General features: G+C 43.4%; 1 protein-coding gene across 1 annotated transcript in view; it reads left to right on the top strand.

Moving 5' to 3' along the window:
- The window catches only part of LOC114666580 (zona pellucida sperm-binding protein 3-like), a 515374-nt gene that overhangs the window by 43784 nt on the left and 455421 nt on the right, over window positions 1-16169 (top strand). Inside the window, exon 9 of the mRNA XM_051926578.1 lies at window positions 12106-12228. Within this exon, the coding sequence (XP_051782538.1) occupies window positions 12106-12228 (123 nt within the window). The remainder of the gene's footprint in view (window positions 1-12105; window positions 12229-16169) is intronic.

Below are 16169 nucleotides of genomic sequence, written 5' to 3'. Positions count from 1 at the left end.
AATAATGGTTAATGCTCAAAAAAAATATACCAAAGGTGGGAAGATATGATGTGAATGTAAATGACATAGCCATCACTGTTCAGCCTCTTTGACATTTGCACTGGCTTTAAGTGTTCAGCTGTGTGTATTTCAGAAAGCAAAGTAACCCAGTTCAAATAACCTCAATGTCACTTCAGTGTCATTTATCAGTCATGTGACAACTTCCAGCATGGTTACCAGCACACAACACGCACACCAGCATCAACAGGGAAAGAAAACTCCTGAAGGGGGTCCAAACATTCAAATTAAACAATGCAGAAGGAATTGTTGCCAAGTCAGTTTTCTTCTAAATCCTGCTATATATCACATCAAACTGTGTTATAAAGAAGCTTTTTTTTTATACATTTTTAAAGTATTTTTATAGCTTACAATAGAGCCCTGTGGACCTTCATGTTCATATGTGATAGAAAATCCTTAAAACTTACTAAAGGTTAAGGATTTGATTTAAGAAAACCGGCCATCTGCTTTTAGGAGGCAAAATCCTGCGAAACACTGTGCTTGGTTTAAATTCTCGGGGCCCTCACAGTTCTAAACGGGGCTAACTTGTGTCTGATACAAAGACGAGAGATGATCTGTTAATTCTACTTTTAGAAATTGTTTTAAAAAGCCCAGATAAGACCATTCAAACATGTTCACATACTGATCATGAGAGAAAATAAATACACCAACATGAACATCCCTACAACTGTCATTAAACTATTACAAGACAACCGGTGCTCTGGCTCACCCATCGGGTCGTCGCATGGGATTCATATCGTCTGGTGGCACTGTTGAAAGTCTTCTATTCAGTTTCTTTAATGTATAACATCATACAAGTTACACTATAAATACCACATTTACTTAATCAGGTCACAAGCACCACAATTTTTTGTACTGTAAAGATAATCCTCCATTGATTCTAACTTTTTTATTGAATTCCTGAAAATCAATACACAGATGTAAATATTTTAAACAAGGAAAATAAAACATCATACTGGCCTGCTGGAGGTCTAATGAAGCCGTTTTGGAGATCAAATCTAGAACATTCTTCCATGGTCTTGATCTTTGGCCTTGACAGTGCAAACAAATGTTCCCTTTAGGTAGAGGAGATCCAGATGACAAGTCTATCGCTCAATCAATTGTACTCCCTAAGAGGATGTCTCTTTATACGGCAAAGGAAGGGTCTCAATAATAACGCATGAAAACTAGGGTGGGGGGCTTCAGTCTTGATAAAACAATTTTTAAAACAATGACTGCCAGCTGTTCTTGGATTACAAACTTTCAACTACAGACACTCAACAAGAAGTCTAATCATTACATTAATCATTACCTTTGAAGACATTTCTTACATGACATCCTCCAGTCGCTTTCCTCTCTTTTTGTTCTCAGTTTGCCTCTTCTGCCCCGTTATTATGGCAATTGTCAGTCCAGTCTAAATTCCCAAGTTACGGGATTCATTTAAAACAGCAATGCTGCGTCTCCTGGGGGGATCATTTCTCAATACGGTCTCGTCTGTCTGTGACTGTGACAGGAGTGAACTTTACTGAGTACTCATGACGTTTTTGTATTTTAACATTTTTCCTCCTCCTTAGCACATGCAGTGCCTTTTCTTGAACTCACAGGGGTGATGGTATTAGACAGGACATCAAGAGGAAGGAAGATTTTGATTCATAAAACCAATGCAACCATTCAGTTATTTGTTCCTTATTTTGTCAGATATATTGTGATTGTTTCCAATTTCCTTTTTCCTTTTCCTCTCAGAAGTGACCCTTGAGCAAGGCCCTTAATCTGAAATTGCTCCATCTTGCCAATGATGCTGAGCTGCATCCGGACCTCAAGCTGATCCTCCAACTTACAGGGACAAATTGGGGGTGGCACTCCAGCCACCGTAAAGAAAACCTGACACTGTACCAGTGTGGTACTGCGGTGTCACCACTGCACTCGCGTCCCAGTCCAGGTGGTTTGGTGTGAGTGGGTTTGCTAACGCACTATCAGCGCCTGCTCCCAACCTCCTCCTCCTTTCCTCTTCTATGAAACTCTAGCCATTATTGGACCTTGGGATATAAATCTAATTTTGTAAATAACTTGCTGTTGTCATGTGCATGTGAGACAGTTTAATGGCTTTGGTGATGGATCATTCTCCGCTAATCTAGAGGTTGGTGCTATCTGATCATGGCCTCTCATGTCCTCCTTGTGCAGAAGGGAAGATTGACAGCTCTCCTCTTGCAACATCACTTTTGGGGTCTGTCCATCTGGAACCTGTCTCCTTCTACCCAAATACGTCAGAACCGGAGGAGCCGCCATCTTTGTCTGTAACCTGAGAGGAGTCCGGTCTAAGACAGACTCAAGTTGAATTTTCTTTTTTTGTCCTTAATCCAATTAAATGGGGTTTGCCACATGGAGCCCCAACACTTTGACCTTGTCTTGTTACAATGCACATATAAGAAATTTTGGTTTTATGTTCATTTAATAGAAATTTCCTTTTACCCAATTGGACGTTCCAAAGCCCTGGGATAACTTTATGACTGCCAGATAATTTATAGATTACCCGGTCTTACCTACTCTAAATATCAGGATGTATTCAGTGCTGGTTAACAACATCCTCTGTGACGCCTCCCATCTACTGTATGTAGTTCTTTGAACTCGTCGGTCTTGAGGAGGTCCAATGAGTTACTCCTGGTTCAGTTTGTTCATATTGTTGGAGACACCTCTGCCTTGTTTTGTTCCAGTGTGATTATTTTTCATGAAGAAAATCATTGATTAATGGATATTACTCTCATGTAGGACTGCAAAAATTTACATATTTGTCTGGAGTTCAATCCACTACACACATATACATACATACATATATATATATATATATATATATATATATATATATATATATATATATATATATATATAGATATACATACAGTGCATCCGGAAAGTATTCACAATGCTTCACTTTGTCCACATTTTGTTATGTTACAGCCTTATTCCAAAATGGATTAAATTTATTTTTTTCCTCAGAATTCTACACACAACACCCCATAATGACAACGTGAAAAAAGTTTAATTGAGATTTTTGCAAATTTATTAAAAATAAAAAAAATGAGAAAACACATCCCCTCCTTTAACCGCCACCTTATCGGTGGAGGGGTTTGCGTGTCCCAATGATCCTAGGAGCTCTGTTGTCCGGGGCATTATGCCCTTGGTAGGGCCACCCAAGGCAAACTGGTTCTAGGTGAGGGATGAGACAAAGAGCGGTTAAACAAACCTCCTATGATGGAAAACAATTTTGGACGGCGTTTTCCCTTGCCTGGAGAGCGGGTCACCGGGGCCCCACTCTGGAGCCAGGCCTGGAGGTGGGCCTCGATGGCGAGCGCCTGGTGGCCGGGCTTGCACCCATGGGGCTCAGCCGGGCACAGCCCGAAGAGGCAACGTGGGTCCCCCTTACCATGGGCTCACCACTTATGGGAGGTGCCAAGGAGGTCGGGTGCAGTGTGAGTTGGGTGGTGGCCGAAGGCAGGGACCTTGGCAGTCCGATCCTCGGCTACAGAAGCTGGCTCTTGGGACGTGGAATGTCACCTCTCTGAAGGGGAAGGAGCCTGAGCTAGTGCGCGAAGTTGAGAGGTTCCGGCTAGATATAGTCGGACTCACCTCGACGCACAGCTTGGACTCTGGAACCAATCTCCTTGAGAGGGGCTGGACTCTGTACCACTCTGGAGTTGCCCCCAGTGAGAGGCGCCGAGCGGGTGTGGGTATACTTATTGCCCCCCGACTTGGAGCCTGTACATTGGGGTTTACCTCGGTGTACGAGAGGGTAGCCTCCCTTCGCCTTCGGGTGGGGGGACGGGTCCTAACTGTTGTTTGTGCATATGCACCGAACAGCAGTTCGGAGTACCCACCCTTTTTGGAGTCCCTGGAGGGGGTGCTGGAGGGCACACCTTCTGGGGACTCCCTCGTTCTGCTGGGAGACCTCAATGCTCACGTGGGCAATGACAGTGAGACCTGGAAGGGCATGATTGGGAGGAATGGTCCCCCCGATCTGAACCCGAATGGTGTTTTGTTATTGAACTTCTGTGCTCGTCACGGATTGTCCAAAACGAACACCATGTTCAAGCATTGGGGTGTTCATATGTGCACTTGGCACCAGGACACCATAGGCCTCAGTTCGATGGTGGACTTTGTTGTTGTGTCATCAGACTTGCGGCCACATGTCTTGGACACTTGGGTGAAGAGAGAGGCGGAGCTGTCAACTGATCACCACCTGGTGGTCAGTAGGCTTTGATGGTGAGGGAGGATGCCGGTCAGGCCTGGTAGGCCCAAATGTGTTGTGAGGGTCTGCTGGGAACGTCTGGCAGAGCCCCCTGTCAGAAGTAGCTTCAACTCCCACCTCCGGCAGAACTTCAACCACATCCTGAGGGAGGTGGGGGACACTGAGTCCGAATGGGCCATGTTCCGTGCCTCTATTGTTGAGGCGGCTGACCGGTGGCCGTAAGGTGGTCGGTGCCTGTCGTGCCTACAATCCCCAAACCCGTTGGTGGACACCGGCGGTGAGGGATGCTGTCAAGCTGAAGAAGGAGTCCTACAGGACCCTTTTCTTCTGTGGGACTCTGGAGGCAGCTGATAGGTACCGGCAGGCCAAGCGGAACACGGCTTTGGTGGTTGCTGAGCCAAAAACTCAGGCGTGGGAGGAGTTTGGGGAGGCCATGGAGAACGACTTTCGTATGGTTTTGAGGAGATTCTGGTCCACCATTCGGCGTCTCAGGAGGGGAAGCAGTGCAGTGTCAACACTGTATATGGTGGGGATGGTGCACTGCTGACCTCGACTCGGGACGTTATGGGTCGGAGTGGGGAGTACTTCGAAGACTTCCTCAATCCCACTAACATGCCTTCCAATGAGGAAGCAGAGCCTGGGACTCAGAGGTGGGCTCCCCCATCTCTGGGACTGAGGTCACCGAGGTGGTCAAAAAACTCCTTGGTGGCAGGGTCCCAGGGGTCGATGAGATACACCTAGAGTTCCTCAAGGTTCTGGATGTTGTAGGGCTGTCTTGGTTGACACATCTCTGCAACATCGCATGGACATCAGGGACAGTGCCTCTGGATTGGCAGACTGGGGTGGTGGTCCCCCTATTTAAGAAGGGGGACCAGAGGATGTGTTCCAACTACAGAGGGATCACACTCCTCAGCCTCCCTGGAAAAGTCTATTCAGGGGTCCTGGGGAGGAGGGTTCATCGGATAGTGAAACCTTGGATTCAGGAAGAACAGTGTGGTTTTCGTCCTGGTTGTGGAACAGTGGACCAGCTCTACACCCTTAGCAGAGTCCTGGAGGATGCATAGGAGTTTGACCAACAAGTCTACATGTGTTTTGTGGACTTGGAAAAGGCGTTCAACAGTGTCCCTTGGGGAATCCTGTGGGGGGAGCTCCGGGAGTATGGGGTACCAGACCCCCTGATAAGGGCTGTTTGGTCCCTGTACGATTGGTGTCAGAGCTTGGTCCGCATTGCCGGCAGTAAGTGAAACAGTAAGTCAAACTCCAGTGAGAGTTGGACTCCGCCAGGGCTGCCCTTTGTCACCGATTCTGTTCATAACTTTTATGGAGAGAATTTCTAGGCACAGCCAGGGAGTTGAGGGGGTCTGGTTTGGTGGACACAGGATTGGGTCACTGCTTTTTGCAGATGATGTTGTCCTGTTTGCTTCATCAGGCCGTGATCTTCAGCTCTCTCTGGATCGGTTTGCAGCTGAGTGTGAAGCGGCTGGGATGGGAATCAGCAATCAATTCTGAGACCACGGTCCTCAGCCGGAAAAGGGTTGAGTGCCCCCTCAGGGTTGGGAGCGAGATCCTGCCCCAAGTGGAGGAGTGCAAGTATCTCGGGATCTTGTTCACAAGTGAGGGAAGAATGGAGCATGAGATCGAAATGCGGACCAGTGCAGCATCCGAAGTGTTGTGGGCTCTGCATCAGTCTGTCGTGGTGAAAAAGGAGCTGAACTGCAAGGCAAAGCTCTTAATTTACCAGTCGATCTATGTTCCTACCCTCACCTATGCTCATGAGCTATGGGTAGTGACCGAAAGAACGAGATAGCGAATACAAGCGGCTGAAATGAGTTTCCTCCGCAGGGTGTCTGGGCTTTCCCTTAAAGATAGGGTGAGAAGCTCAGTCATCCGGTAGGGGCTCAGAGTAGAGTCACTGCTCCTCCACATCGAGAGGAGTCGGATGAGGTGGCTCGGGCATCTGATCAGGATGCCTCCTGGATGCCTCCCTGGTGAGGTGTTCCGGGCACGTCCAACTGGGAGGAGGCCCCGGGGAAGACCCAGGACACGCTGGAAGGACTATGTCTCTTGGCTGGCCTGAGAACGCCTTGGGATTCTCCCGGAAGAGCTAGAAGAAGTGGCCGGGGAGAGGGAAGTCTGGGCATCTCTGCTCAAGCTGCTGCCCCCGCGACCCGACCTCGGATAAGCGGAAGAGAATGGATGGATGGATGGATGGATATATATATTCACGGCATTCGAAGTCTGTGTCACAATCTGATTGTATGGGTGGTTACCTACCAGGTAACGCTTGTGGTTGGCCAGCAATCTGCTAACATCCGCAATGGTGCCCTCAGTTTGTGATGTGCAGATCATAGAATGGTTGAAATAGTTTTACTGTCAAATAAATGCAAAGTACGCGACACGTGTTTCGCCCTCATTCTGGGCTCATCAGGCGTACAAACTCATTTATATATATATATATATATATATATATATATATATATATATATTTATATATTTATATATATATGGAAAACTAAAAGGTAAAGTCTGTTTGAAAGTTATGAGGTCCCTACAGCAGATCGAAGCTGACACAATACAATCCATTTTAGTTGGCTTATGAGTAATCCAGACATGCAGAGTGCAGCACTCGGCCATTAGGCTCATTAATCTGAAGGTCAAATGAACATGGACGCTCCACTGTGGGATTGCACTACTGCTGAAAAATGCACCAAAGTGAGATTTCATTCGACAGAGAGAGTGAAATCTGCTGAAATTCAATGAAAGATTATATTTATATATTCTTCTGGATGAATCTTAAAAAACAACAGGAACTACTTACTCACATTGATGTTAAGTAGAATATGCAGAGGCAGCTGGGCATTCTTGTAGCCTTTGCAATCTTATACATTTTGTTTCTTTTTCCTTACATCACAAGCCCTGGAGTTTTTCTTTTTCTTACTTCTTTCCTCCGAGGTCATCTGACTATAGCATTAGACGTATAGAGACAAATTATTCTTAATTTGTTTTTAATTGAATCCTGGGAGGGATGTCTCATGTTTCGAGTGGCTTTCTAGCCCCTGATAAGATATTGAACTTGAGGTCGGTTACCTTGGCCAATGTTGAGATATTCTTGCTTTGTATTTGAGCTTATCTGTGCCCAGTGAATGTTGAATAGGTATTGTGCACCAATATAAATAGAACCTGAGAGGTTAAAGTGCCTTTCCAGGACACTTTTACACCACAAAACTATTGATTCACTATTACACAAATAAGGAAAAAAAAAGAAGATTTCTTTATGTTATCTGAGGTCCACTTCCGGATTATGACGTAACCATGGAGAAGTCACAGGCATAGCTTGGCTCAAAAATAATATTTATCATTGTCTCTGCATTGTTTGAACCAATCCACCCAAAACTGGGCCTGCTTGTCTTGTGGGGCTCCCTGTTGCTTTCCACTAATTTTTTTTTTTTAACAGGGCGAATTAATTACCTTTTATATCTTCTCTCTCTCTATATATATAAAATCCTATAAACCTAAAATGCAACGATTTTAAGTGAAGTTTTTTGTCACGGATTAAATATAGATTATTTTAAAACCTACATACATATTATTGTTATCACTCTTTTCAAAATTTATCGAACTTTAATGTGATTTTCTTAGATTTTCAGATTCTTATTCCATTTTTAAATTGTAAACTAAAATATCTAGAAAGTCGTTGTTTTTATATATCAAGAAAGACGTGGTTTTTAATTTCAATAAATCTTTATTATTTCAATAATTTATTTAAATACTTTAATTCAATAAATTTCATTACTTTTGACATTTTGTGTCTGTAGAAATGTCAGTTTAAACGAATGGATCGTTTATTTAGTCTCTTATAAATACTCATCGAGCACAGTGGACTTCAGTTTAACGGGAATACTCCAATCGGTAATAAAGTAAATATTTTATGCTCATTTCATGATTTTTACTCCGTTCGATAATAATTAATTTTTCTTTTACATATTTATATAATTTTGTGATTTTGGCAGCAAGTGGGGCGGCCTACCACACCGCAACTGGGGGGTTGTGCGCCAAAGGTGTCAGGGGGCTTGGCCCGCCCAGTTTAACCATAATAGACGAAATAAATGGTAGGATACTTGTCCTGTCTCCACTTTCTAAGGCTGATATTGGAGATGATTTGAATTTACCACAACAAATCCACGAGCCGTCTGCATAGCTCCAAACGTTTTCAAATTAATTTGATGCAAAACCATAATCCAAAATCAAAATAATATCAAATCGATGCTATATAACTTTTCAATAAAGACTTTTTTTAGTAGCACCCCATTACCACAAAATACTTGACTCAACTTTAATTATATTTGTCAATTATTTTATTAGTCTTCCGTGTTAGTTTGCAATGTACCCACACGCCCACAATTCTCGTAAGTGAAACTTCTTCAAGACATCACACTTAACATTTACAATTTAGCACACTTTATTCTTCACTTACGCAAAGCAAATACGTTTGATTTTAGTTACCGAGAGATTTAAACCCCCAATTACCTGTCCAGTGTTCTATAAGAACTGTCAAATCACTGCCTGATATGATCTTACGCTTTTGCGGCTGTTTTGATTTCTGATTCTAATATTATTATAGTCTTCCCATAATTAACCCAAGTGTTTCAAGTGTCTTGTTTATTACAAACGTGATTGGTGACGGATTGACGATCTTTTTCTCCGCACGTGTTAACATTAAGCAGCCGAAAGCCTTAATTCGCTTATATAAAGACTGTGCTGCGCCTTGACTTTCATTGTGTTTTCTTCGTTTGTTTTTCAAAAATGTGGTGTAAGGGTCAGATAGCCGTGGTGTTGCTGCTCTTTTTCCTCTGCGATGCTTTTGCTCAGCCCCGTTTCAAAGGACGAAAGGCTATGGCCAAGCACCAGCAACCCGCTGTCTTGCAATATTTTGAGCCGAGAGCTGGTGCTTCGCAGACCGTAACCGCTCAGTGCACCGACAGTGAGGTGATCGTCACCATTAGTCCGGACTTGCTGGGCATCCAAAAGCCTGTCCAGCCTTCTGATCTTTCTATGGGTGGATGTGGAGTCACCAGCCCGGCCGGTGCTCAGCCCTTTGTGATCGAAGCCCCTCTGCAGGGCTGTGGGAGCACCGTGGAGGTGAGTGGCGTCGTTGCTCTCGCACTTGTAGTATGTGGCTTAGGTCTGGTTTAAGATTACCGTTACTGAAAGATTAGGAAAACGACAAGATGTTTGTTCGTATAACGTTTTGGCGCCCAAGTTACAATTGATCAGGCACGAGTTAATGATATCTTGGCTTCTCCGCTGTTAAGCTCCGTTTATTACACGTAAGTGACTGCTCGTAGGCAATTGTATTGGAAGGACATTAGACTTGGGCAGTTAAGCCCGCATTATGTGCCCAGATTCTTTATCCGTGGTGTTTGCCAACTCGTGACCTGTATAAATGAATTCATGAACTCTCTGACGCAGGTAACTTAAAGGGTTAAAACCTTTACTGTTTGTGCGAATATTTACCAAGTGTCTATATTGTAGTTTCATTTCAAAAACGAATAGTGTGGTACTTTCAAAACTGGTGGTTTAAATGTGGACAGAACTGCTGAGCTTTTTTGCACTTAATGGCCTGTTAATGTGTGTGGGCACATGTGCGTGTTTAGGGAGCGTGGAGGTCGGGTTCAAATCGGACTTGCACAGTGATTAGTGTAGTAAGTTTGACATGGATAACGAGGCAATGTTCATAAGTCAGAACTTAACATTTTTTGGGCTGTTTCAAACCTCCCTTGTGTTCACTTTAATAACGCAACCGACATTCAAACGTAAACTTGCGCTAATAACCGCTCCAGTCTAGACCAATGCAAGGGCTGAAGACTTGTTCAGTAGGACCCCTGACAAATCTTAAAGATCAAAAATCGCCTGCCTTCAAGGATCCAGTTGGGTCTGTCTGCACGGGTGAATTTGTCCAGCCTACAAGGTCTCTGCAGGTCCCCATTGTATGAGCTCTTGCCAAAATGCTGTTTTAACACCGCAATTTACTCCAGACATTAAAGGAGGCGTACCTGGCTTGGTCTAATTGCAATAATGCAAAGTACAATCTGACATCCCTTAATATTTACAGATCAGATTTGAAATCTCTTCATAGTCAAGCTGAAACATAAGCAAAAACAAAATGGAGCATTTTCAATTTCTTCCACTGCTATAGGTTTTGGGTGTGAAATCCAATGCTGTTCAACATTTCAATATGCAATTAAAATGTTCTGATGTATAGTTGCCTATTTTGACAAATTGTGCGACCGGTGTACTGCTTGGGCATTTGCTTTAGCGCTCATTTTTAGACTTTTTAGATGGCCCTTTTGGCCAGCAGTCGTCCTCCTGGTTATTTTATGTTGGATTAGATAGATCTAGGATAGTTGCGGTTTAAAGGGTGCCGCTACTTCAGATATTGTAAGTTAGCAAAGAAACAATTGCCTTGTAATTCGGCATTAAAGGGTACTTTATTTATAGAAGGTTTGCTCTTCTGGTTTAGTATTGTCGGCTGACTAGCCCTAAATTGTTGGGTCTTCTCTTTAGATGCTGGGAGCTGTAATAACCTACACCTTCACCCTCGACTACAATCCTTCTCCAATTGATGGTCTTCCCATTGTAAGAACAAATCCAGCTGTGGTGCAAATTGAATGCCAGTACAACAGGTGAGAGATGCCACATGGAAACTCCACTTCTTCATTATAGCCATGTTGGGGAAAGATTCTTTTATGTTAAAGTTGAAACTAGAATCCTTGATGTGTTAAGCTACAAAACATTCCATCTAGATCCTAATTTTTTTTTTTTTTTTTTTCTTCAACCCAGGCTACACAATGTAAGCAGCAATGCCTTAAACCCCACTTGGGTTCCCTACACCTCCACGATATCTGCTGAGGATGTTCTGGGCTTCTCGCTGGTTATAATGAGCAGTAGGTGTACACTAAAAATCCTCCTTTCCATTTGCACCAATGTGATCTGAACACCTTGTAACATTCCTGTCTGCAGGTGACTGGAGTGGGCCGAGTCCATCCAACACCTTCTTCCTAGGAGACCTCATTAACCTTCAAGCATCTGTGGACGGCACTAACCATGTGCCTCTCCGTGTCTTTGTGGACAGCTGTGTGGCCACTCCTGGGTCCAATGCATCGGCCCCAGCCTACACCTTCATTGGGAATAATGGGTGGGTGTGAGCCATAGTCTGACCAGATCTTTATCTGGAGACACAATGCTATGGTCCCTCTTGTGTATTGCAGGTGTTTCTTGGACAGTAAACTGACAGGCTCCAATTCCCAGTTCGTGTCCCCCAGAGTTGCCCAATCTGTAATGCAGTTCCAGCTGGATGCCTTCAGGTTTTATGGCCTGACTACTAGTTCAGTAAGTCCTTTCCTTCCATCTCCTTGGGAGGAATCCCATTGAAGCTCCCAGGTGTGACTGTAGTCTCTTGCATGTCTACTTTCAGATCTTCATTACCTGCCATCTGAAGGTGACCTTGGCATCTGCTAATGTTGATCCTTTGAATAAGGATTGTTCATACAACTCTGCACTGAGCCAGTAAGTGACTGGGAGGATGTGGGTGCACCTGTTCAGATGAGGTAGCAGGTTGATTGGTGGCTGTGCTTTCAGGTGGAGCTCAGTGGATGGGAACAATGTGGTCTGTAGCTGCTGTGATACCAGCTGTGCCAACCCCCCTCCATTCAGGAGGGGCTCTGGTGCCCTTAAACACAGACCCAGGAGAGCAAGTAAGTGACCTCACCAGCAGACTTCTGCAGTGTCCAGCCTGGGATACACAAACTGCAATTTGTATTTTGCAGGTGAATGGAGCACACCAGCTGAATGGCAGGAGACCATTTCTGTTGGCCCTCTTTATCTGGAGCAGTTCTCTCCTTTGTCTTTATCACAGTCCCTGTCTGGCCAGCAAGATGAAGCCTCTCCAGGTAACTCATTCAACTGCCTAAATGCAAGCCATGTGAAGGACTGATCTTACTAAACTAAATTAAACCACTTCATTCCTAATGCCTTTTCTATTTGCAGGCTCCCAATTCCAAGATTCCATCCTTGGAGCTGTTGTAGGTGTCCTGGCTGTCTCTTGTGTTGCTGTACTATTCTTGGCATACAGAAAAGCAAAGGGCATTGCTAATAAGCAATAAAATTTTAAATCTTGTATCCTTGTCTGCTCCTTGTGGTGGTATGCACTTGTTTAGATCACCCACCAAGATCGGGTTTTTGCTATCGCATGGTCATTAGATCAAGGGATGCCTAGGATTATAGATCAGATTTTCCAGGTCTTAAAGCTCATTGTTTAGCTTGAAGGTCTACATGACTAATGTGCCCAAACTCACTCCTCTAGATAATGAGGATCCCATCTACAGCCTCACAATGTGCCAAATCTGAAGGAAGATCATGCAGAACTATAAACAGATTGGTACTGGAGTTTAACTGAAAGGGCTGGATCAAGACCTGTGGTTCCTAAATAGTCCTGGGACTCTGAATCTGTGCAGCCACACAAGTTGATATTCACCAACTAACTTGGCTTCTCTCTGGGCACAGAAAAGCCCAGCATGTGGTGTTCATTTTTAATTTAATCTGCTTTAGGAGTAAATTTTCTATTGCAGACCTTCATTTAAGGGGGGGGTTGCATACATTTGCTTCACAGCATGAAGAAATGACTTCCCTACAACATAATGGTTTGACACACAGCAATGGAAGGCAAATTTTTTTTTTTTTTTTAAAGCAGTCATATTTTGGTACTTTGTCACATGTCATTGTGTATAATGACTGAAGTCTACGATTCAATGGGTGAGCTTCTGCTAAGGCAGCCATCTATGGAAGGCCTGCTCAACTTGATTCAAATGGCCAAGCAAATCACCAAATTTATTTTTGGCGATACTCCTGTTTCCTAAGCAGTGTATCCTTAACTTGTAGGAAGAACCAGGGAGTGTGGGGCATTTAGTGGAACTTGAGCAGATCAAATATTTCTACACACCTCAGAAGTCATTGTGTGACTGCCATCAGCAGTTTCCTCAATAAAGAGGTTTTAGTACCTGTGGTAACCATAACACCCCAGCGTCCCATGTTTAACAGAGGTGGTCTGCTTTGGATCTTGAGCAGTTCCTTTTCTCTTGCCAGTACTCTGGCTCATCTTTACCTCATTTGTCCACAAGCCCTTCTATCAGAGCCCTTTTTTACAAACTAATCTGGTCATCCTGGTTTTTGTGCTCCTCTTGAGTGTCTTCTGTTCATGAAGTTTTCTGCAGATGGTAGTCTCTAACATTGGTGCCCCCTGGAGATTGTGTATGACCTGTCAGACAGGCATTTGGGGGTCATAGTGAAGATTCTTCTGTCCTTAGCTGTGGAGGTCTTCCTTGGCCTACCAGTCCCTTTGCAATTACTGAGCACACCAATGCGTTTTGTTAATGATATTCCAGACAGTTGATTTTAGGTCATCCTAAGGTTTCACAAATATCTAATGGTTTGGCTCATTTTTCAGACTTGATTTACAAAATGGTTAATGTTCAAAAAAATATACCAAAGGTGGGAAGATATTTATGATATGAATGTAAATGACAGCCATCGCTGTTCAGCCTCTTTGAAGTTTGCACTGGCTTTAAGTGTTCAGCTATGTGTATTTCAGAAAGCAAATTAACCCAGTTCAAATAACCTGTTAACGTCACTTCAGTGTCATTTATCAGTCATGTGACAACTGCCAGCATGGTTACCAGCACACAACACACACACCAGCATCCACAGGGAAAGAACTCCTGAAGGGGGTCCAAACATTCAAATTAAACAATGCAGAAGGAATTTCACCAAGTTTGGTACTGTTGCCAAGTCAGTTTTCTTCCAAATCCTGCTATATATCACATCAAACTGTGTTCTAAAGAGAAGCTTTTTTTATACATTTTTAAAAAGTTTATTTTTTTTATAGCTTACAATAGAGCCCTGTGGACCTTCATGTTCATATGTGACAGAAAATCCTTAACTTACTAAATGTTAAGGATTTGATTTAAGAAAACAGGCCATCTGCATTTAGGAGGCAAAATCCTGCGAAACACTGTGCTTGGTTTAAATTCTCGGGGCCCTCACAGTTCTAAATGGGGATAACTTGTGTCTGATACAATGACGAGAGATGATCTGTTACATTCTACTTTTAGAAATTGTTTTAAATAGCCCAGATAAGACCATTCAAACATGTTCACATACTGATCATGAGAGAAAATAAATTAATATACACCAACATGAATATCCCTACAAATGTCATTAAACTATTACAAGACAACCGGTGCTCTGGCTCACCCATCGGGTCGTCACACAGGATTCATATCATCCGGTGGCACTGTTGAAAGTCATCTTCTATTCTTCGGTTTCTTTAATATATAACATCATACAAGTTACAGTATAAATATCACATTTACTTAATCAGGTCACAAGCACCACAATTTTTTGTACTGTAAAGATAAAAAAAAAACCCCTCCATTGATTCTAACTTTTTTATTGAATTCCTGAAAATCAATACACAGATGTAAATAATATTTTAAACAAGGAAAATAAAACATCATACTGGCCTGCTGGAGGTCTAATGAAGCCGTTTTGGAGATCAAATCCAGAACATTCCTCCATGGTCTGATCTTTGGCCTTGACAGTGCAAACAAATGTTCCCTTTAGGTAGAGGAGCTCCAGATGACAAGTCTATCGCTCAATCAATTGTACTCCCTAAGAGGATGTCTCTTTATACGGCAAAGGAAGGGTCTCAATAATAAAACATGAAAACTAGGGTGGGGGGCTTCAGTACTTGATCAAACAATTTTTAAAACAACGACTGCAAGCTGTTCTTGGATTACAAACTTTCAACTAGAGACACTCTACAAGAAGTCTAATCATTACATTAATCATTACCTTTGAAGACATTTCTTACATGACATCCACCAGTCGCTTTTCTTTTTGTTCTCAGTTTGCCTCTTCTGCCCCGTTATTATGGCAGTTGTCAGTCCAGTCTAAATTCTCAAGCCACAGCATTGCTGTTTTAAATGAAACCTGTGTCTCCCGGGGGGATCATTTCTCAGTATGGTTCACAGGAGTGAACTTTTACCGAGTACTCATGACGTTTTTGCATTTTAACATTTTTCCTCCTCCTTAGCACCCTCCTTGAACTCACAGGGGTGATGGTATTAGACAGGACATCAAGAGGAAGGAAAGTTTTGATTAATAAAACTAATGCAACCATTCATTTTCTGTGTTCCCTATTTTGTCAGATATATTGTGATTGTTTCCAATTTTTCTCTTTTCCTCTCGGAAGTGACTGTACTCCATTAGACCCTTGAGCAAGGCCCTTAACCTGAAGTTGCTCCATCTTGCCAATGACACTGATCTGCATCCAGCCCTCAACCAGATCCTCTAAATTACAGGGATAACTTGGGGTGGCACTCCAGCCACCGTAAAGAAAACCTGACGCTGTACCAGTGTGGTGCTGAGGTGTCACCACTGCACTCGGGTCCCAGTCCAGGTGGTTTGGTGTGAGTGGGTTTGCTAACGCACTGTCAGCACCTGATCCCAACCGCCTCCTCCTTTCCTCTCCTATGAAACTCTAGATTTATATCCCAAGATCCAATAATGGCTAGTTTTGTAAATGACTTGCTGTTGTCATGTGCATGTGAGGCAGTTTAAGGGCTTTGGTGATGGATCATTATCCGCTAATCCAGAGGTTGGTGCTGTCTGATGAAGGCCTCTTATGTCCTCCTTGTGCAGAAGCGAAAATTGACAGCTCTTCTCTTCCAAACATCACCTTTGGGGTCTGCCCATCTGGAACCCACATCCTTCTACCCAAATATGTCAGAACCAGAGGAGCTGCCATCTTATACCGGACTCCTCTCAGGTTACT

This window comes from Erpetoichthys calabaricus, chromosome 1 (assembly GCF_900747795.2).
Source record: "Erpetoichthys calabaricus chromosome 1, fErpCal1.3, whole genome shotgun sequence".
In the NCBI taxonomy this organism is placed as follows: Eukaryota; Metazoa; Chordata; class Cladistia; order Polypteriformes; family Polypteridae; genus Erpetoichthys; species Erpetoichthys calabaricus.
This window is presented reverse-complemented; position numbering and strand designations above follow the sequence as displayed.